Source organism: Barbus barbus, assembly GCF_936440315.1.
Source record: "Barbus barbus genome assembly, chromosome: 9".
Classification (NCBI taxonomy): domain Eukaryota; kingdom Metazoa; phylum Chordata; class Actinopteri; order Cypriniformes; family Cyprinidae; genus Barbus; species Barbus barbus.
Genome location: NC_136737.1, coordinates 19433105 through 19455225, shown reverse-complemented (window position 1 = coordinate 19455225; position 22121 = coordinate 19433105). Strand labels below are relative to the sequence as shown.

At 39.3% G+C, this 22121-nt stretch overlaps 1 protein-coding gene across 1 annotated transcript; it reads left to right on the top strand.

Moving 5' to 3' along the window:
• Positions 1-794: 794 nt before the first annotated feature.
• Positions 795-20214, top strand: LOC306875390 (rho-related GTP-binding protein RhoE-like). The gene is made up of 5 exons (XM_079425905.1): positions 795-1113; positions 1239-1326; positions 15595-15704; positions 17060-17194; positions 17534-20214. Exons 1-5 carry the CDS (start codon positions 964-966, stop codon positions 17780-17782), a joined length of 732 nt encoding a protein of 243 aa, XP_079282031.1. The 5' UTR covers positions 795-963; the 3' UTR covers positions 17783-20214.
• The last annotated feature ends 1907 nt before the right edge of the window (positions 20215-22121 follow it).

Below are 22121 nucleotides of genomic sequence, written 5' to 3'. Positions count from 1 at the left end.
TTTTTCTCTCTGGGTCTGACACACTTTCACAACATCTAATGTAAGAGCTGATGACATGCTGATGGAATGAATGTGTTACAAATATGTAGCAGATAAATATCCGCTGACTCCATGTCTTCCAGAAGGCCTGTTTCTGCTCCAGCGCCTCCACACCTGGGTAACTGCTCTATAGCCAACATGATATGATTATTAGATCAGCTTACTGTCTGTGTGTTTGTGCCTCATTTAAACATACACCTACTCCTGTGATCAATTTATAATTGATTACTTCACATTAAAATCACAGCTGAACAAATCTGAAAAATGGGCAGATGGCATGCAATAATACATTTAAAAAACAGAGCATTTTTGTTATTACTTTATTTATTATTTATTATTTTTGTAATTATTTTTTTGAGAGAGAAAGTACATGGAGTATTTGAAAATTATTTTGTAACAGAGCAAAACTTCTGGAAAAGATTTTTTGTAAGCAACCCATACTGTACTATAGATTTCACTCATTTGAAATGTTTGTGGCATAAAGTACCATCTAAAGTAACAAATAAAGCCACACTTCATAATATATTTGTATTTAAAATGTATTCCAGTTAATAAAGTTTTTTTTACATTTTTTATTATTTTTATTATTGGAACCTTTGAATTTCATAGCGCTAGAAGCAGTCATATTTGTTAAGGTCTGTAGGGTGCGCTCTTTCCCTCTCCCTACTGAAGCAAAGGGGAGGATCTCTGGGTGTCTTCAAGGACAGCCATTGGTTTACCGAGCTCATATAAAACACAGCACATACCCCAAAAGTGAGAGGGCTGGAATTCAAGTAGTTGATGTATGTCCCTGCAGGAGAGGGAGGGAGAGAGAGAGAGCGAAAGGGATCGGGACACAGCCAAAGGGAATCCGCACCCTTTCCAGAGTGATTATAGAAAGCTGTGCGTTTGTGGACTCCGTGGACTTGCGCGTAAAGACAATCAATGAAGGAGAGAAGATCTATACAGAAACTGTCCCTTCAACCCGGTATGGATCCGAGTCAGAGCCTCAAATGTAAGATCGTGGTCGTGGGGGACAGTCAGTGTGGGAAAACCGCTCTGCTCCACGTTTTTGCCAAGGACTGTTTCCCAGAGGTGAGATGCGTAAAACCCAGTGTGCTTTAGTTCTGTAGCATGTGCATACATTTTTACATTTTAATCTCTTAAAAAAGACCTGTTTATTAATATTTGGAATTTTCTTTCATGTGTCTTTTTCCTAGAATTACGTACCCACTGTGTTTGAGAATTACACAGCAAGTTTTGAGATTGACAAGCAGAGAATAGAGCTCAGCCTGTGGGACACCTCGGGTGAGTCTCTGGATCTTTTAGTGTTAATTGCTTTTTATAGTGCAAATATATTGTGTATACGCTAAATATATACTATAGTATGGGGTCATTAACATTTCTTATGACCCTTTGGGGGTGGATAGAGAGCCAGAGCTTGGACTCCTTATAAAGTGCTGCATGTTAAGCTTGGTCTATTATGCTATATGTATTTTACCATATCAGTGTATTAATGCTGAACTTCAGTTTCTTTAGTTTTGGCTGGAGTTGTATAAGTTAATATAATTATAAAAATGCGTTTGAGATCAAAAAAATAATTTGCGGACTCCCTTCAGTAGCTATAAATATTTTAATTGGCATGCAGAGTAAATATACAATATGCACTATATAATGTGTAATGTTGTGAACATTGTGGTTGTTAATATATAATGCAGGCTTTGTTACAATTTAAATATTCAGGGTTTGACATATGCAGTGATTTATTTGCTCTTAATTTAGTATATTTCATGTCATTTTAGTTCATTTACATGCTGTTTGTCCAAAACATGTCCAGACTTGTTGTCATTCTTCATAAATCCAGTGGACATTTCATTATTTTGATGCATCAGTGTGTTATGCAGGGTAATGATGTGATTGCTAGGGCTTACGTTTATGCCTGAAGGAAAATCTGGGTTTGTTTAATAGCTTTTCTTTCTTTTTCTGAGCGGTTGAGCGATTCTCGGTTGTTGAGTCAGTAAGAGAGCCTGCCAAGCATTTAATCACACACACACACACACACACACACACACACACACACCCTGCTAATACACTCTCACACACTCCACCCATCTGTGGAATATGATCCATGGACACCTCACTTTTAAGGAATGTTAGGATGGCATCACAGGGAACGTTGCTGTAAGTGATGTTTTGGATAAACAAATGAAACCGAAACTGTTGCCACAGCTGGGGTCGTGCTGCAATTCACACGTTTAACAAAACCAAACAGCCGTGACCACACAGGCAAATGAGAGTGGGGTCTTGGCTCACTCTGTCTGAATGTAGGGTATTGGTACGTTTCCAGAGCTCGCGCTCAGATCACCCAGGAGAGATCAGACCTGCTGTCTGGAGGTAATCACAGGCACTGTAAAGCATCCAGCCAGACAGACTGCTTTAGACGGTGACCTGTTTGGAGCTTAGCTATGATCTGGGGTAAACTGCATTCAGACCTGAACCTGGGGGTTTGGTTTGTTTAGTGCTGTGTGTGGTCTGAAATCTAAAGTTATGCGCTAAATATTTTCTTCATCAGTATATGTTCAGCCATCAAGCTAGGGTATGATGTTTGATGAATTTTACCAGCTACGCTTTGCAGCCTGGCCAGTTAGACCAACACTAAATCAGCTAAGCTGATCTTTTCAGCAGGGTCTGCAAATCTAAAGTAATTTCTTAAATTCTCCATCTGGATTCATTTCTTCTAGAGTCTAGAGTAAATTCCTAAATCAAGAACCATGTGCTAATTTGACCTGCACAGCTGGTCACTAGCTTATGTTTTGAATGCTGGAAGTCTAGGCTTCTCAACTAACTTAACCAGCAAAACTTAATACTTGTGAACAGCATGGCCATGCTAGTACATTAGTTAGACCAGCACCAATCCAGACATTGCCAAAAAAGGACATTTGCTAGTTTTTTCTGCATGGCAGAATCAGTCCTAGCTCTAGAGAACTGAGCTAAGGTAGAGTCATATATTCCATTTTCTCAATATGAATCGTCCTAAATGTGAACCTATATCATATATCCAGGTGTTAAATTTTGAGCTGTTCCCCAAACCTAGAGGTGCTATAATCCTGAAACAAAATTCCAACATTTGGAGTCATGTGCTCAATCTGGATTAATTTCCTGAATCAGAGTCTGGAAGTACTTGCCTAAATTTTGAGCCAACCCTGTTGAAAAAACCAGCATATCCTAGTTAGGAATGTTTTGAGGCATGGCACATGACCAGCTAAGAACCAGCTTAAACCAGTTCAGCTAAAGACTAGCTTAAACCAGCTCAAACCAGCAGCCATGCTTCAAAACATACCTAACCAGCATATGCTAGATTTTTCAACAGGGAAGTGCTAAATCTAGAGTTATTGCCTAAATCCAGAATCATTTCCTCAATCTAGAGCCATTTAAAACTCAAACGAGAGCTATATATGAGGATAATTCAATGCACGGTGGTTCAGTTTGGTTCGTGATGTAGGTACAGGAGTGTGTTTGGCTGACAGATGTCTGCGGTGGGCGTCTGATGCTGGTGGTTGGATATGTAGTTAGTTGCTTGTGTCAGGCTGTGGGCTTCCAGCCTGCTGTTCATTACAGTGTAAGTTATTGTGTCAGAGGCAGGCTCCAAGGTCTCCCCAGTGTGTGTGCGGTCTTTCCTCTCAAATGCCAGTCCAGGATTTAACAAGTTCAGAACACACCTGAGCACATTCCAGATAATGAGAGAAAAAGGCATGCGGACTAGGAAACCTTGGTTATTTGCCCTTGAACAATATTCAATTCTTTGCCTTGAGTGTTTCTGAACACTCTATGAATCCAGGTGGTTGCTCCCAGAACTGCCTGAGTTTCTTGGCATCTCTTCGTTGTGCTGCTTTGTTCGTAACAGCTGCCACCCCCGTCAACCAAGAGGCTGGCTGCTCCTGTCATTGTCCACCAATCAGCTGTTGAGACACGACCCCATTCACCATTCAGCTGGCAGCATCCGTCACTGATCTGCCATGGAACCCATTGATACAGTAGAGTACATGCGTACCATTCGGAATTTAAACAGTTCGCTTCCTAAAGGGTACGACCAAGACTTTTTGTGTCTGATACAAAAGAGGGGAATACAATTATGTTTCTTTTTGTTTGTTTTACTTTTGATTGAGCTCAAGTCTTGCATAACATCTTTTTTAGGACTGTTGCTCATTGTTGCGTTTGTTAAAATGATTCCCACTCACGCCAATGAAAAAGCGAGTACTCTTTGGTCATTATTCCAATGTCAAAGTGCCGTTGCCATTCTGCATGAATGTTTCATTAGGCTTTTCTCGTGTATATTGATTCTAGGGCTTAGCAAGTCTTCTAAATCTGAAACCCAAGTGTGTATGTGCATGTATTGTGTGCTATGTGATACACAATAGGCCAAGTGTCAGGATAACACCCTACCGGAGACAAGAGCCCACATGCTCTCTGATCTTTTCGATGGCCATGAGCATGTGTGTATATATCCCCTAATGGCCGATCCTCCATGGAATCGTACCCCTTCCCCCAGCTCCACTCTTCCAGACACTTATTGACCAGAAACCCCTGCAGATGTGAAGCCAGAATCTTGACATGCCTGTCTCAAAAGGTTCCTTATCCACCAGTCAGATCATGATCAATCAATATACGCAGACTCTGCTTTGGGATCTTTTGTTCCTTTGTGAGTAAGTTTTACAATAAGCTTATCATTTCAGATAACTATAGCACCAAATTCAGTCCATTGTTCCTCAAGTGTCCTATCTCCTTGCTCCCCTAGGGCTGGTGACGGATATGCTGTCATGACATAGTTCGATTGGATGGTTTCTTTGAATTGGCAAGTTTGATAGGATGACCTTCTAAGATGTCACTTGTTTGCAGCTGAAATTTTTATCAGACTTCTTTATCAGATTGCTGAGGTTGTGGGCTGAAAGCTGGAATAGATATTTCCTTACAGAAAAGTAATGCTTTAAGCTCTACAATGTGATGTATTTTAAACAGAAATAGGCTAGTGAATGGGGAAATAATGAAATGTGTGGCTTGAAATTTGATTGGATCTTGAAAAAGTGGCCATTCATGGTCAAGAATCACTACTAATAGAGTATCTTAGAGATTTTTGGGCCAGCTATTTGACTTTGGCCAATAGGATACCACTTGCACTGCCAAGATTTACATAGGCAACTCTTCTTTGCAATATGTCAAATCTGTTTTCTTTTTATAAGTAAAAATTATAAATGAATCTATGTAAAGTGCTAATACATCTTGTTTGTATGTTCAGATTATTTTGTAAATAATTATCATTCAGCTATTGCATGTCTCTTCAAAGTTCTGAACCAAGACGTTGCTATCTAACCTCCTTAATCCAACCCTTGACTATTATCAGCAAGGGGAGACCTCATTATCAGCTGACCCCCGAAAACAAAATGTTCCTTGGATTATTTCAATGGGCTCCAGCTGGGACAGGCTCTCTGATACCCCTTTTCCACCTAAGCAGTTCCAGTGCTGGTTCGGAGCCAGAGCCTAGTTTCGAACCAGTTCTTTGTTTTTCGACATCCAAAGAACCAGCTCCGAACCAGGAAAAGCGGTTCGTAAGTAGCACCACAACATTGCTGGGCTAAAAGAAAGAACTGCTTGCGTCAGGGGCTGGGGGCGGGGTTACCGTGACCAACAAGACGAACAGAAACTTGGACCGCCATATTTGAAATAGCAGCTAAACGCTAACACGTTTGATTAGCCGTGTTTGGATGCCGATGTAGGTTCGCAAAGCCATGAACATCAAATAGCACCGCAACGTCCGCCATTGCTGATAGTTTGTTTAGGCTTGTCCGGGATAGATCGGCGCTGCGCGGACCGTTCGGTGCGAGGCATATCGGGGTGCTGCGGGAGCGACTGGAAAGCAGACGGCTCTTTATGCTTTTGGATCACTCTCGCGGTGCTTTAGTGTGTTGTGTGCCGATCTATCGATCTGCGTGACGCTGATGTACATCGAACAAGCCTGTTGTGCCGCGCTAGTGAACCAAAACATGAAATGTATTCAGTGACGTAAGAGCTGGCTCTGTATTGGCTCTCTAGTCTGTGGAAAAGCAACCGGTTCTTAAAGGGTTCGCCAGTCGAACTAACTAAGAACCAGCTATAGCACTGGCTCTGAACTAGCACCTGGAACTGCTTAGGTGGAAAAGGGGTATCAGACCCACTCCTTAAAGCTGGTCAACTATTGTCAGCCGGATCATATTTCTAACCTCGACGATTTGGGCCTGCATGCCTCACATTCCTGTGAGGAAAGGTTTGCTCTCGTACTCCACAAAGCAGCTATTGTGTTGTGGGCCGCCAGGGAGAAAAAGCAGCATGTGAACCGCTATGTTCTCTGAAATCATTCTTATGTTCAAACTTTTTATTGTAAAACAGTCACTATTACAGAACAAACTGTTACATATTATCCGTTTTTTCTTTTTTACAAAAAAAAAAAAAAAATAAATAAAATAAATAAAAATAAAATAAAATAAAAATGAAATAGAAAATAGAAACAGAAGTAAAGATAATGTTCAGATAAGTGTACACACAAACATCTGAATATACAAATACTATCACTCAACCACAATCATGTTTCCAGAAATACATTATCATTATTGAAACTAAATAAGTACTATTAAAATAAAAGTAAAAAAAAAAAAAAAAAAAAAAAAAAGGGGGGGGGGGGGGAGGTGCATCTATTAATTAGAAGGCAAGGAGTTAAGAGACTTAAAATACTTTATAAAACACTGCCACTTTTTAAAGAAATTACTTTTCCCAGAGCATCTAACCTTTTCCAGTTTAAGAAAAGACATGGTATCCACAAGCCATTGAGATGTAGTTGGAGGTTTCTTAGATTTCCAGCGGAGTAAAATACAGCGCCTAGCTAATAATGAAGTAAAGGCTAAAATATCAAGTTGTTTAGAATTAAACTGAGACCAGATCTTTGGTACCCCAAAAATTGCTAGATCAGGGCATACGTCTATATTGACCTGTAACACCTTAGACATAATGGTAAAATAATTAACCCAGTAATTCTGCAACATAGGACAGGTAAAAAACATATGACTCAAATTACACTGAGATGCATGACATCGGTCACATCTATCTTCGATATTGGGAAAGATTTCAGATAATCTGGCCTTAGAGAAATGGATCCTATGAAATACTTTAAACTGTATCAGGTTGAGACGAGCACAAATTGTACTCGAGCGTATTCTGTCCAGCGCACCTAGCCACCATTCATCTTCAAAGCTTTCTCCCAACTCACACTCCCATGCGGTTTTAATTTTAGTAAGTGAATAATCATCTAAGCTTAAAATACAGCCATAGATTTTTGAAATTTGTGACTTGTGTTGAGGGTTAAGTTGTAGTAACTCTTCCCATACCTGTACCTGGGGCAGGGTTGGGTAACCAGGAAATAAAGTAGCAGAGCAATGTCTAGCCTGCATGAATCGAAAAAAATGAGATTCTGGCAACCCCAATTCAGAGGAAAGCTGTACATAACTACAAAATGTGCCATCTCTATACAGGTCTTGAAAAAATCTTATACCTTTTGCATGCCATTGCTTAAAAATAGGATCAGTAAGAGATGAAGGAAACATATGATTCTCCAGTAACGGCATTAGTGTTGAAGCAGAAGTAAATTTAAAGTGTTGTCTGAATTGACACCAGATCCGAACTGCAGCTACAACTACTGAGCTATGCGTTAGAGAAGAGGAGACATGGAAAGATAGAGGAGAAGTAAGTAAAGCCAAGAGAGAGGTTGATGTACATGAGTTGGCCTCCAATCTGCACCAAGGTGCAGTGGATGAACTGAACCAATATGTTAACTTATGAATGTTCACTGACCAGTAATAAAACATAAAATTGGGTAGCGAAAGCCCACCACTCAGATGACATCTATAAAGCAGTGATTTTCGAATTCTGGGAGATTTACCACCCCACAAAAAGTGAGTAATAATCTGATCGAGAGATTTGAAAAAATGCTTAGGTAAGTAGAAAGGAACACACTGAAAAACAAAAAGAAACTTGGGCAAAATATTCATTTTCACTACATTAATACGACCAATCAATGATAAGGGTAAACTGCTCCATTTCTGAAAATCAGACTTTGATTGCTCCAACAAAGGAAGAAAGTTAGCAGCTAGAAGGGAGGGAAAAGATCTAGTAATATTGATGCCAAGATATCTGAATCCTGATATACTTAGTCTAACTGGAACATCTGATTGCATCAGACCCATAGCCAATGAATTAACAGGGAAGCATTCGCTTTTATTATAATTTATTTTATAACCAGAGAATGAGCCGAATTGTTCTAATTTGGATAAAATAGTTGGAAAGCTGGAAATTGGGTTAGAAATATATAATAATAAATCATCTGCGTACAATGACAGCTTAATTTCGATACCTGACCGCACCACACCATTAAGCAGAGGGGAAGACCTCAAAGCTATTGATAAGGGTTCTATGACCAGGGCAAAAAGTAAAGGGGAAAGTGGGCACCCCTGTCGTGTGCCCCGTCCCAACCGAAAATAACTGGACCTAATATTATTGGTGTGCACACTAGCCTGAGGGGAATCATATAAAAGATTTATCCATTTAATGAAATTGTCCCCAATCCCAAATTTTTTAAGCACTGCAAACATGTACCCCCACTCCACACGATCAAATGCCTTTTCAGCATCAAATGAAATCACAACCTCAGGTGTTTTCGAGGAGTGTTTTGAATAAATTACATTTAAGAGTGTACGAACATTAAAAAATAATTGTCTCCCTTTAATAAAACCAGTTTGTTCCTCCGATATAATTTTTGGAAGTATGTTTTCAAGGCGAGAAGCTAATACTTTGGCCAGTATCTTGGCATCTACATTTTGCAATGAAAGAGGCCTATAGGAACTACATAACTTAGGATTCTTATCTTTTTTTAAAAGGAGAATTATGGATGCTTGTGCAAGTGTCTCTGGTAGAAAACCACGCTCTAAGGACTCCATGTACACTGATAAAAGTAGGGGGGTCAATTTACTCTGAAATTTCTTAAAAAATTCAACAGGAAAACCGTCAGGTCCCGGAGCTTTATTGTGGCGCATAGTTTTAATTGCCAGAATAATTTCTTTAATGTCTAAAGGGGCATCAAGAGTTGTGGCATCAGCTGAATCAATTGTGGTGACGTTTAAATTATGTAAAAAAGAAGTCATACCTTGTGTATCAGATGGGGCTTCAGATGTATATAGAGTAGCATAAAAAGATTTGAAAATGGAATTAATCTCTTCAGGATCAGATATCAAATTACCAATTGAGTCCTGAATCTGTGGAATCAAACGACAAGCTGCCTGATGTTTTAACTGATGCGCTAAGAGACGGCTAGCTTTATCACCATGTTCGTAATAAGTACTACGAGAATGCAATAAAAGCCGCTCTGCATCATTTGTCAGAATAAGGTCTAATTCAGCCTGCAGGTCAAGACGCTGTTTAAACTGGACGTGTGAGGGGGAACTGGCCAGCTGCTGATCAATATTAAATATGTCAGAAGTAAGCTGACGTATCTTTGTAGTACGAAGTCTATTTAAATGTGCAGAATAAGAAATAATCTGGCCACGAAGATATGCTTTGAGTGTTTCCCACAATAGTGAATAAGAGACCTCACCAACCTGATTGGTAGCCACGAAATCATCAATGGAGGCTGAAATAAAATCAACAAATTTTTCATCAGACAAAAGGAGAGAGTTTAACCTCCATGGTGATGAATATCGTGGCTGTACAGACAACTGCATATCAATAGTAAGAGGGGCATGATCAGAAATAACAATAGGGTGGTACAGGACCGATTTTACTTTAGTAATTAGGGAGCTGTCTATAAAAAAATAATCAATGCGAGAATATGTCTGATGGGTTTGCGAAAAAAAAGAAAATACCTTATCTTGAGGGTTATAATATCTCCAAGGGTCAATGCAACAATTTCTGGTCATAAACTCTGTTATTGACCTAGACATAGATGAGGAGGTCACTGATCGGGAACTGGATCGATCCATAACTGGGTCAATTACACAATTGAGATCTCCAGCAAAGATAAGTAAATGAGTATTCAGTGAAGGAAGGATCCCAAATAATTTATTAATAAACCCTGGATCATCAAAGTTAGGTGCGTATACATTAACAAGAAGCACAGGGGTTTGACATATTGTGCCAACAACAATCAAGTATCTACCATTTTTGTCAGCTATTACTTTAGCAGAAGAGAACTGAACCCTCTTATTAATTAATATTGCAACCCCTCTAGCTCTTGAATTGAAGCTAGAATGAAAGACGTCCCCAATCCAGGGACACTTAAGCTTCAGATGATCTTGATTTCTAAAGTGTGTCTCCTGTAGAAAAACAACATCAGTATTCAACCTTTTCAAATGGGAGAATATCTTTGATCTTTTGATGGGGTTACCCATTCCTTTAATATTCCAAGAAAGAAATCTTAAATTAGCCATTTACTTTACTATAAACCACTCTGCGTGGGGGAAAATGTGTAAGTGCACCTCCTGTTGAGAGGGAAGAAAGGAGGGAAAAAAAAAAAAAAACTATAAAACAAGGGGGCGAAAAAAACCCCCCCCAAAGAACAACCAGAACACCCACCTCCCCACCCCCCAAAAGCACATCCAATATCCACATCCCCAAACGATGCGAACTCGTGCCGACTCCAACTGGAGCCATAACATAGTTACTGCTCACGATTAGAAACCCTAAAACAAAAGCTCGAGACCTGAAGAATATCCCATTAAGTAATATTAATAACGAAAATGCACAGATAAACAAATATTACAACAGAAAGCCTGCTTTAACCAATAACAGTACAAGTACAACATATACGGAAAATACGAACCCAATTTGAGTTCTAATCACATTAAACAAATTTAGAATTTGTACCTGTGTGGAACACTTCAACAGTCTCAGAAAGTGTGCAAACCAAACCTCATTACTATTTGTCAAGTCCAGTGACTAGAGCAGGCATATTGCTAAAATTAAAGGATTAACTTACTCCGGTGACAAGAACACACTTAGTTACTCTCAAGTCAATTTATTCGTTCTGTGGAGGCTTGATGGTGTTGACATAAACTCTAGCCAATTCCGGCGAGCTAAACTGTTTTTCCACCCCGTTGTAAGTGACACGCAATCTCGCTGGATGGAGAAATCCAAACTTCACTCCAGGAATAGAGCGAAGTTGCTGACGGACATCATTAAAGGCTGATCGGGCTTGTGCAATTTTTGCAGTGAGATCAGGGAAGATGGATATTCTCGTATCTCCAACTCTGAACTGTTTCATCTCACGAGCGCGCCGTAGAACCTCAACACAGTCCGAGTAGTAATGAAGTCTTGCCACAATAGCTCGTGGACGCTCCCCCGGAGTAGGCTTCGACTGCAATGTGCGATGCGATCTGTCAATTATAATATCCTTATCAAAATTGAGTGCCTCCTTAAGTAGCTTTGAAACCACCGCGGTAGTAGGAAGTTGGTCTTCCGGAACTCCAATAATCCTAATATTGTTCCGACGAGACCTAGCTTCCAAATCTTCACACTTTCCTTCCAATTTAACCACGGTAGCCGAAAGAGAGTCAACCTTTTCCTGAAGCACCGTGATATCATCTGAACAGGTGGAGAGAGACTGTTCCATATCCCTCACCGTACTTTTCAGTGTCGACATGTCAGATTGCATCGAAACCATGGTGTTAGAAAATTCCGCCTTCACGGCTTGAAGCTCACTTTTGATGGTCGATAAGTCATCGCCTAACATGGAACGTAATTCAGTGCGAAATATTTCTGCCAGTTCACTGCGTAGCGATGAAAGTATTTCAGCTTTAAGAGACTGAGTGTCAGCTGAAGACGTATCGAGCTCACTTCGCTCATCTCTCCCGGCTGTGTCACGCTCATCCGAGGATGTACTTGCCGCAGCAGGCCGCTGCTGCGATGACTGTGCGTTACCGCCTTTATTGGCTTTAGTTTTCATCTTCATTACACAGGATTAGTTTACAGAACAACACCGATAGACGCAATTATCTGCCGGCACTCGATATTAAGTACAGATGTGCATAAACGCATAAAATAATGGAATTCTGCAGGGACCTTTCGCGAACACGTCTTACTCCATAGTTCGCCTAACCGGAAGTCTCTGAAATCATTCTTACCTTGTTATTCAAGGAGGAAATTAAATTCAGGAGCCACTCATGTACTGATGTGGAGTTCTAAAAGACCTTTTTGTAAAAGTTTGTAATGGTGTGTTAGCAGTTTTTCAAAACATGAATTAGCATCAAGGGATTTCATAGCGTATCTTAGGGGTTAAATGTGCTTTGCAGAGAATTCTGTCTGTTTATTGCTTTGTTTTGATGTAGATTAGGAAGACATTGAGGGAGCCAAGCCAAAAACACCAATGGCCAAGAATTCTTTACTGTGTATGTAATTTTACATGGTCACCACATGTTTAGAGAAGCATTTGAACACTTGGGGAATCCATCAGCTGTCAGTATCTTTCACACACACACACACACACACACTATGGAATGTGGTGTGTGTGTGTGTTGTGTTACCTATGGTGTTCCACAAGTGTGTGTGTGTGTGTGTCGCTCCAGTTAGCTATTACTTACACAAATACTATACAAACACACTCACAGCAGAGTTTGGGTTTGTTTAGTGAACTGTTTAGAGAGAAAACTGTGTGGTGGGGTGGGGGTTGCCATAGAGCATAGCATGTATGAATAATGAATGAATGAATAAATTTTATTATTGTGTCATGTCCAAATAGGACCCATCCCTTTCGGGATTATAAGACACCACAAACCACTTCAAATTATAACATTCACTTCCTGTAGATGGTAACATACTTCACAGTAGGTTAACACATGCATAAATAAATAAAGAGGTACATAAAAGTGAAAAAATAAAATAAAGAATTACAGATTTAATGTTTCACCTAAATGTACTTTTTGTTCTCTTTGCCCAGGCTTTTTCTAGATAATCAGCAAGGGCGAATACCTTATAATCAAAAAACCACTTTAGTCTATCCGCATCATTCAACCACATCAAATCTTTAGTTTTACACTTTTTAAACAACTTCAGCCGCATCTCATGGTATAAAGGGCAGTAAAACACAAAATGAAACTCATTCTCTATATCAATATTACAATAATCACAGATTCTTTCTTCCTCTGGCACTCCCCTATAACGTCCTGTTTCCAGGTGCAGGGGCAAAACTCCAGAACGGAGCTGAGCGCACAATGATCTCTGTTTTTTGATAGGGGAGCACATACATATTTTTCATTTCCAAAACAACTCTTTATTATTCTATATGTTCTTAATTTTGGTTTAAGGAATATATCTTGTGACCATTTACTTTTATGTGTATCTAATAAAACTTCCTTTGCAGCAAGTATATATACTGTGTTTATATTTTGAAAAAGGTCAGGAGCTCCAATTTGTGTAAATATGTCCTGTACTTCACATGCCCATGCACCCTTTACAAACACGTCCCAGTTAAATATTTTCTTAGCAACTCGGTTCTCAGGCATTTTCACCAATCTATTCCATGAAGCTATCATACTACCTTTCCACCTTACTTCGCTTGGTTCCCAACCCATATCTCCCGTTATTGCTAAGATTGGGGTAAATTTGTGGACTCCTAGGAAATAACGTATTGCTCTATTTTGTACCATCTCTCCTCACATTTATTTTTGAGCCCCATATTCCTGCCATATAGTCCATGACAGGACAAACACAGGCCTGAAATAATTTGGAATAGGTAGCATATCCCAAGTTTCCCAACTGTTTCGTTTTTGCTATTACACCCCCAAGCGCTCTACTAGCAGATTCGGCCAATATCCATATACCATGCTTGTAATTCAAATACTCGTCCAGAATAAAGCCCAGATATCTATAATGTTCAACATAATCCAACTTGTGGCCCCAAAAATAAAACTGAAACTTGCTTCTTCTATGCTCAGATTTTCTAAAATGCATAATCTGTGTTTTACTATGGTTGACTCTAAGTCTTCACTTCCCACACCATTTTTCGGCACACTTTAACATCTTCTGAAGATGTTCTTCATTTTCCGCCACCAAGATTATGTCATCCGCATAAAGTAATATGTCTAGTGTGTTAACCCCATCATAATTTATACCCAGTCCAAGAGCTTTTATTTCCTGTGCCAAATTATTAATAAATATGGCAAACAGGGTAGGGGAGAGACAGTCCCCCTGTTTCACCCCTTGTGGTGTAGGGAACCACTCTGAATAATACTCATTAACTTTAACACAAACTTGAGGGTCTTTATACAATGATTGTAAGGCCCAGTAAAACCTTCCCTCTAGCCCTACTCCCGAAAGACAATAAAATAATAAATCTCTGTTTACAGAGTCAAAAGCTTTTTGAAAATCAATGTATATTCATGTATGCGTGTGTGTGGGCATCTGTTGTGTGTCTCTCCAAAAAGGCAGAAGGCCACACTAACAAAAAAACAACAGCAGCAACAACAAATTGTTTTGTATATTTTTCCCCATATACTTTTCATAACAAAAGTATAGTACGCTAACATTTATCACCTTTTAATATGCACTCTAAAATAACAAACTTCATTCAAATGCTCTAAATTTAAAATAAGTTTGATAAGTAGACCTACATAAAGATGTAGTAACTAACTGACATTACAAATATGATATTAAATGATTAACCTTAGTAATCAAACATCTGATGTGAAACAGTAAAACGTTGCTGTTCGAGTTGTTCTTGTTTGTTGGCCTGTAGCTGTGGTTAGCTGTATGAGCTGTAAAGTCCTGCGGCTGCATGCGTTTTCAACTTCACATTTTTCTACTTAACTTCTGGCACTGGGAATTATCATTCTGTCGAACTAAACCGCCCTCCCTTCCCTCTGTCTCTCTCTCTCTCATAAACACCACCTCTGTCCTGGAATCTGGCACATTATAAATGTGTTTGTCCTGTGTGGATTGTACATACCGTGTCTGGCAGAGTTAGCGGTGGGCGGGAATGCTTCGTTCTGTCAGAGTAAATCCTGTACTGTACCATCCTCACAAAGAAAAACATCTCCAGAGTTTTAGCCAGGAGGGAAATGCTACATCTGACAAGGGTCTAGTTATTAGCAATGTTTGCTAAGGCAAGCATCAGTATTTTTATTTGAGTAAGGGATTTGAAGAATTATCTTGTGCTTGTGTAAATCATTATTTAGCATTGCACCAGTGACAGAGAACTGGAAGTGTTCTGTGCTGAGATTTTTTTATATATAAAGACCTATTTAAAAGCTTTATTCCTTCTGAAAGCAAAAGCATTTATTTGTAAAAGTTTCATGTTTAGTATGTCTGAAAAGGGGCTTCAGTGGTTTAAAAATTCATGAGTGCTTTCAAATTACTGTCTGTACTGCGTCGCCGAGTGAAAGTTAAATGAGGTTAAGTAATACATTGATGGCTTACAGACAGATCCACCATCCTTGTCTAGTTATTTGTACATACTTCTGTTCAAGTGATTTTTGTTCTTCCTGACCAGTCCACCTTTTTCTGTTACAGGCTCCCCGTATTATGACAACGTCAGGCCGCTTTCATATCCAGACTCCGATGCCGTCATCATATGCTTTGATATCAGCCGACCAGAGACCCTGGACAGCGTCCTAAAGAAGGTGAATGTTTTTCCAATCTGTAATAACTGATTCAGCACACTTAATGTGAGTTAAACAAGTGGGATATTCTTTGATTTAACATCCACTGTTGTTCCTGGAATAATATTCCTATCAAACAATCAGATGTTAGGATTGGAGTTGGGGTCTTGAACATTGAACAACAAGTCAGATTTTAGGACTGGGGTTGTGTTTTGAACAACATTCACCTCAGCCAATTAGATTTTAGGACTGGGGTTGAGGTCTTGAACAACATTTCTACCTATCAATTAGATTTTAGGACTGGGATTGGGATCTTGAACAACATTTGCATCAAACAATCAGATTTTACTGCAAGGTCGGGGTCTTTAACTACATTCCCATCAACCAATCCAAAACAGGTCTCCAAAATGACCACCTGAGAATCTTGATTGGAGATACCTTCATGTTACAGTTTTTGATGACTGAATTTTAAAAAAAATGTCTAAACAGCTGATGAATGGGGCAGAATATGGGTGTGGTGCGCTAAAGTTTGGGAGTTTCTTGGATATCAAATTGTAGGCTTGACCTCTCTGGTTCCTGACAGTCTAATTGGCTTTTAAATGCCTTGCCTGTGATTCAGAGAAATACTTCTACAACTCCTTTTTGTTATCTGTCCACTCTTTGTTGCATCCCAATAAAGTTGTCCTTTGTTCAGTAGGGTTGGATATCTTCTGGTAGACTTTCAGTCTGGGGTCAGGTGTCTGGAATGGCCTGTGGCTCCGTTTCACTCAGTTAGGGTGGGCCCCTGGTTTGATAGTATTATGCTGGCATTAACTAGACCATGTGAGTGGAAGTTCAGCCGGGTGGTTTGTATTAAAACGGTTGAGATCTAGGTCGCAGAATCAGAAATACGATCAGGCTACACGTGGGTACCTGGTGAAATAAGCTAGTGTTGTCTACCGGGACCTTGAGGCCTCTGGGAGCCAGAAGTGAGTTCAAAAAGATCATGGGAATGTAGGGTGTCTGTGTTCCTGTGTGAATAATTGTATGACTGTGTTGTACCCGCCTGTCTCCTGCCAGATTAAATCGACACACCGACACAAAATATGCTTTGTTTGGGAAGGACAGGAATGCAGATCACCTGTAGCATTGTTGGGAAGATGCACACACCCTGAAAAGCAATCATTACAGTGCAACCTTTATCCTAGCAGGAAGCATGTCCCTTACCTGTAATACTCTTGTGCTCGTGGAAAAAAAGGGATGGGATGAAACGTGATATGCTTAGAGAATTGGAACAGGAAACACTTGTTCTTGTCTTTTGTCCTCTCTCAGACAGGGATGGATCAAGGCCAGTTGGTTTCATCTTTCCCTTTTGGTTTTATCTCTTTCTCTCACAGTGGAAAGGGGAGATCCAGGAATTCTGTCCCAACACAAAGATGTTGCTCGTCGGATGCAAGTCAGACCTTAGAACGGACCTCACGACTTTAGTGGAGCTGTCCAATCACAGACAGACACCGGTGTCATATGATCAGGTGAGCAGTTCTCATAAACTGTTTTTGCAATTTGGTTAGATGCCAGTGATACACTCAACATTGGCTTGATATCTAACACCCATCTTATTACTTTACCAGTAATTACGTTTATTGGCAAGGGCAGTTTGGCAACATTGCAATGGTTTATGTTACTACTCTAGTCCATGCATTAAATGTTTGAGTGATAAAGAGCGAAATCTTCCTGACCACAAAGCTCAACTTAATTCTGATGAAATTGCAAGTCATAATTGTAATACTTAGACTGCAAAATCGTGATTTGACTGCTAATTGTTGGTTTTGTTTCATATCAAAACTCATTATCCTCTCTTTCCCTTTTAGGGTTCAGCTATGGCTAAGCAGATATCCGCACCTTATATCGAATGTTCCGCAGTGCAGTCAGAAAACAGCGTGCGGGATATTTTCCACGTGGCAACATTGGCTTGCGTAAATAAGAACAACAAAAACATCAAGTGCAACAAATCGGCACGCTCCACCAAACGCATCTCTCATATGCCCAGTCGACCAGACCTAGCTGCCGTCGCAACAGACCTACGCAAAGACAAAGCAAAGAGTTGCACGGTAATGTAATGCAAGGCGTTCGGGGGGAAAGATTCATTCTGGGAAACGTGAGGGTGGACTGTGGAAGCAAGAAAGGTCTGGAATAGCCTCCAAAGACAAAGCAAAAGTGGAGAGCGTGAGTGTTTGTTCGATGTCCCTGAAGGTCTCTCCAGTTTGACGGTTCCAATTCTTGTTGCCAGAACTTAACAAGCTTGTGGACGTAAACCCATATTACGGCCCCCAACCACCTCTCCTAAACTTATCCACTCAGCAGGAAGATGTCACTACCCTCTCGGCCAATGGGAGGCCTTCCTTCCTGCTCCTGGATGTGAAGCTGCTTCCTCTCCGGAGGATTCCTTCTGGAAGCTTCTCCTGCAGGAAAGGAAGGAGGAAGTAGAATCACATAACCATTGAGTCCAGAGTTCCTCTGAACTTTGGCTCGCAGCTATTTTTAAAAGATGCACGTTTCGGTTGGTATTAACAGTCACACGACAGAACAGCAAAGGGGAAGATGACTTCCAAAATGGCGAAATTTTGGATAAAGACAACTCTCGCTTCTTTCTTTTTTTGAGTCTGTACAGCTAAACAAGGATATGAAGCAAGAGTGTATCACTGTGGCTACGGATCACTTCCTCCTTCGATCCTCCTCATCTTTCTGTTATGTTTCTTCTCTAGACCAAGAGCACGAGTTTGTTTGTGTGCGTGGTTTTCATTTTCTTACGCTAAGCTCAGCTAAAACCGTCACCATGGATACGCCGCTGGTATATTTGAACTCGCACCGTTTTCTGTAGAACTCCTCATAATCACATTACGGTTCATTAGGATTCAGAAGAAAAAAAACCAAAGAACTGGAAGGTTTTCAAGTCGGATGACTCGATGTTTGAATTTCTGAAGTGCATGATGGACGTGAATTTGAGGGCTTTTGGTGGATCAATGAGAATTTCTTTCACGGTTCTGTAAGAACATGGTTCCGCTTGTCTTTATAGACCAGGTATATGGAAGTGCAAATACGACCTTTGAGAATTGACCTGACCATTTTGTATTAATTTGCATTCAGTTTATCCCTGAAGGGCATTCACACTGACAGCCATTTTCAGTGACAAAGTATCTGGAAGTCATTAATTTGCAATGAGGCTTGGTGATTTGAGGCCAGACTGCTTAGAGTTCAACTTTATGCAAATCTGGAATAATACTTAGGGTGGGACTCTTTATAAAAATTAAAATAAAATAAAAAACAGTGCCAGATGCAACATAATGGCCAAAGATGTCTTGCTGTAGCAGTATCAGGCTAACATCTAAAGCACAGTACACTGTTAACATGCTAATTTAAGCACTACTACTAAAATATCATGAATGTAACATATTTCAGACAAAAACTAGCTAAACTAATTAAACTTACTAAACAACCAGTCATTTTTTGGACAACTGATCATAAAGACCAAACAACAAATATTAGAAATCAGTAGTATAGCGAGTTGGTGACATCCAGCGATTTTGATTTCACTATTGCCATAACAAATAATTCTTTAACACTATTAAAATAGCACAAAACTAGCTTTTCATTGTAAATGTAAATTTCCATCGCCTTTATCAGTAAAATGTTACATGAACATTTGTGCCTTTTCTGACATCTGTGAAATTTTGTTGAAGCACAATTGTTGAAATAATGAATAAACAATCAAATTCAAGGTCATATTGAATCTGCACTTCTGTCTGCCCAGTCCAGGAAAGAAAGAAGAAAAAAAAGATCATTCTCTCCTCTCTCTACTAAACTATGCAGTCTGCTTCTGAACACATGGGAGAGGATTTAGAAAAATGACTAACACATTCTTTCTCTTTCAAAACAAAAAACATTTGTTGCAACTCAGTATATTGCCTTGCAGAGCCGTGGGGGGGGGGAGAAAATGCGTCTCACCTTTGTAGTGCTAAAAGTTTCTCAAAGCAAAATCTTCAGAAGTTTGAAGCTAGCTGCAAAGTCTCTTTTGCTGCATGTTTGTAGTTGCACTTTTTGTTAAAACTTGCGCAAAACAAAACAAAACTGTCTTTTTTACATTCGTTTTTATTGTTTTTAATGGGTCAGAAAGAATTTCCTCGACTGTGTCACAAAATTTGTTTTCACATAGGCAGTATTAAACAGTTTTGGTGTGTGTAAATGTTGAGAAATGTGTAGGTGCTGTTAAAAAAAAAAAATGTTTCCTAATGTAGGATGTCTGTAATTTTTTTTAATGCCTTCTGTGTGTTGCGGTCAATGTATGTCTGTTTTTGTTGATGTTTCCATAATATTTATTGAATTATATATATTTTTTCCCTTAAAAATAAATGAAAAGATAAATTGAAAATGGATCTTTTTGATATGAAATCTTTTCCTCTTTTCGATTTGCATATATAATTTTTTTTTTCATTTTGAAATATAATTTTTAGAAATATGTGATATTCATAAAGCCGACAGATATTTTTCATGCAGTTGAGATTCATCGTCTCATTCCTAATGACTCATTCCTTATTACATTCTGAATATGTGTGACTTTGCCTTGGGCGTCGTGTCTCTTCCTGTGTGTTCTTCAAATTCATTCATTCGGTTTCGGGTCATTTCCTCCTGCGGAAGGAAGTGACCTTCAGATGACCTTCACCCAGCCCTTTCTGGAGCCTCCATTCATAAACCCCACAGGCCTACAGCTCAGAGCTGTCTGGCTTCATTTTACTCATTGTGAGTCGAAATATGGCCATGATTTCGCTCGTCTTATTTTTGTATTGCGTATAAGTCACACTGATGCAAAGAGGAGTGCTTTGCCTTGTTCTTTACACATTTATGCAATTCAAAACATTAAGTGTGGCTTTCCTGAGACAAATATGGCATCAAATAGTCTATATGCGAACACTATTCAACTGAATATGAAAGCTGTGGTTCAGGTATAGAGATACCACTTTGACAAGCTTCAGTCAAGGCCGTAATTTTCACTCTTTTCTCCTCGCTGTCATCTTCTCTTTGTGTGAATGCAGACTAAACACACACACTTTTTTTTACTGTCAAGAGCATTAGGCGATATTTTCGCTTCAGACAGACAGCTATGGCAGAGGTAAATCCAGACAATTACAAACATGCACTGTGGCCCTGATTAATTGTGCGAGTTGTGAAAGTGCTTTGTTGTAACGCTGAGAAAGTGATTCATTACAGCAGCGTCTGACTGGAACACACATTAATAGTGTTTACTTTACGCATGATAGCTCATATATCACACACAGAAACATAGAATAAATTCACACAAAACATGATGAATGATAACACAGGCCTGTCAGATGGTGGTTTTTGTGCTATAAACAAAACCAAAAACAGTTGTGGTGAAAATCTCATACAAAATAGTACTAAAGTTACCAGCAGTGATGATATAAGATGTGATGTGATATTTGGTACTTTGCGTACCTTTACATGGTACTGTAAAATCTGCTAGATTACAATTTATATTATAATTTAAGTTACAATTGATAATTTAAATTTGTACTTATATTTAAATAAAAATTATATTTTATTTAAAAATCATATAATAAAATGTTTAAAATATACACTGCCCTCCAAAAGTTTGGAAACACCCCAACCTTCCTAAACCGTCCAACAAGACGATGGCCCCAAGCACACTTCCAAGGTGTGCAAATCCTATTTGGAGAGGAAACAGTCAGCTGGCATCATGTCTGTCATGGAATGGCCTCCCCAATCACCCGACCTCAACCCAATTGAGCTACTATGGGAGGACCTGGACTGTGATGTCCGTAAGAAGTGTCCAACCAGTGTGAATCATCTTTGGGCAATCCTTCAGGAGGCTTGGAGTAATATACAGTATCAAGTCAATGTTTGAATAAACTGACAGCTCGGATGCCCAGATTATGCAGAGCTGTAATAGCTGCTAATGGTGGATATTTTGATGAATAGAAAATTAAAGTTTTTTCTATGTATAAAATATGTTTTCGTAGTTTGTGTTGTCCCTTATCAATGCAAAATGATCACATATTAAAAAGGATTCATGCCAATATTGTCCAAAACCCCACTTTTCTAGGGCGTTTCCAAACTTTTGGAGGTCAGTGTATATAACTTTATTTTTTAGAATTTTATATACAAAACAATGATATATCATTTTATCATGCAATTATACAAATTAATTTGTTATTGTTAAAATTGAAATAAAGCTGAAATAAAATATAATATGTAAGGAATAATTGACACGGGCCGTTGAATTACTCCGCTTGGCGTCGAGGCCGCATCACCACCTCGGGTGTGCATTATTTTTCTAATAATTCAACGGACCGAAGTCAATTATTCCGCTTATAATATGGTTGCCACACCTCAAGACACTGATCAGATGATATATTTCAAGGC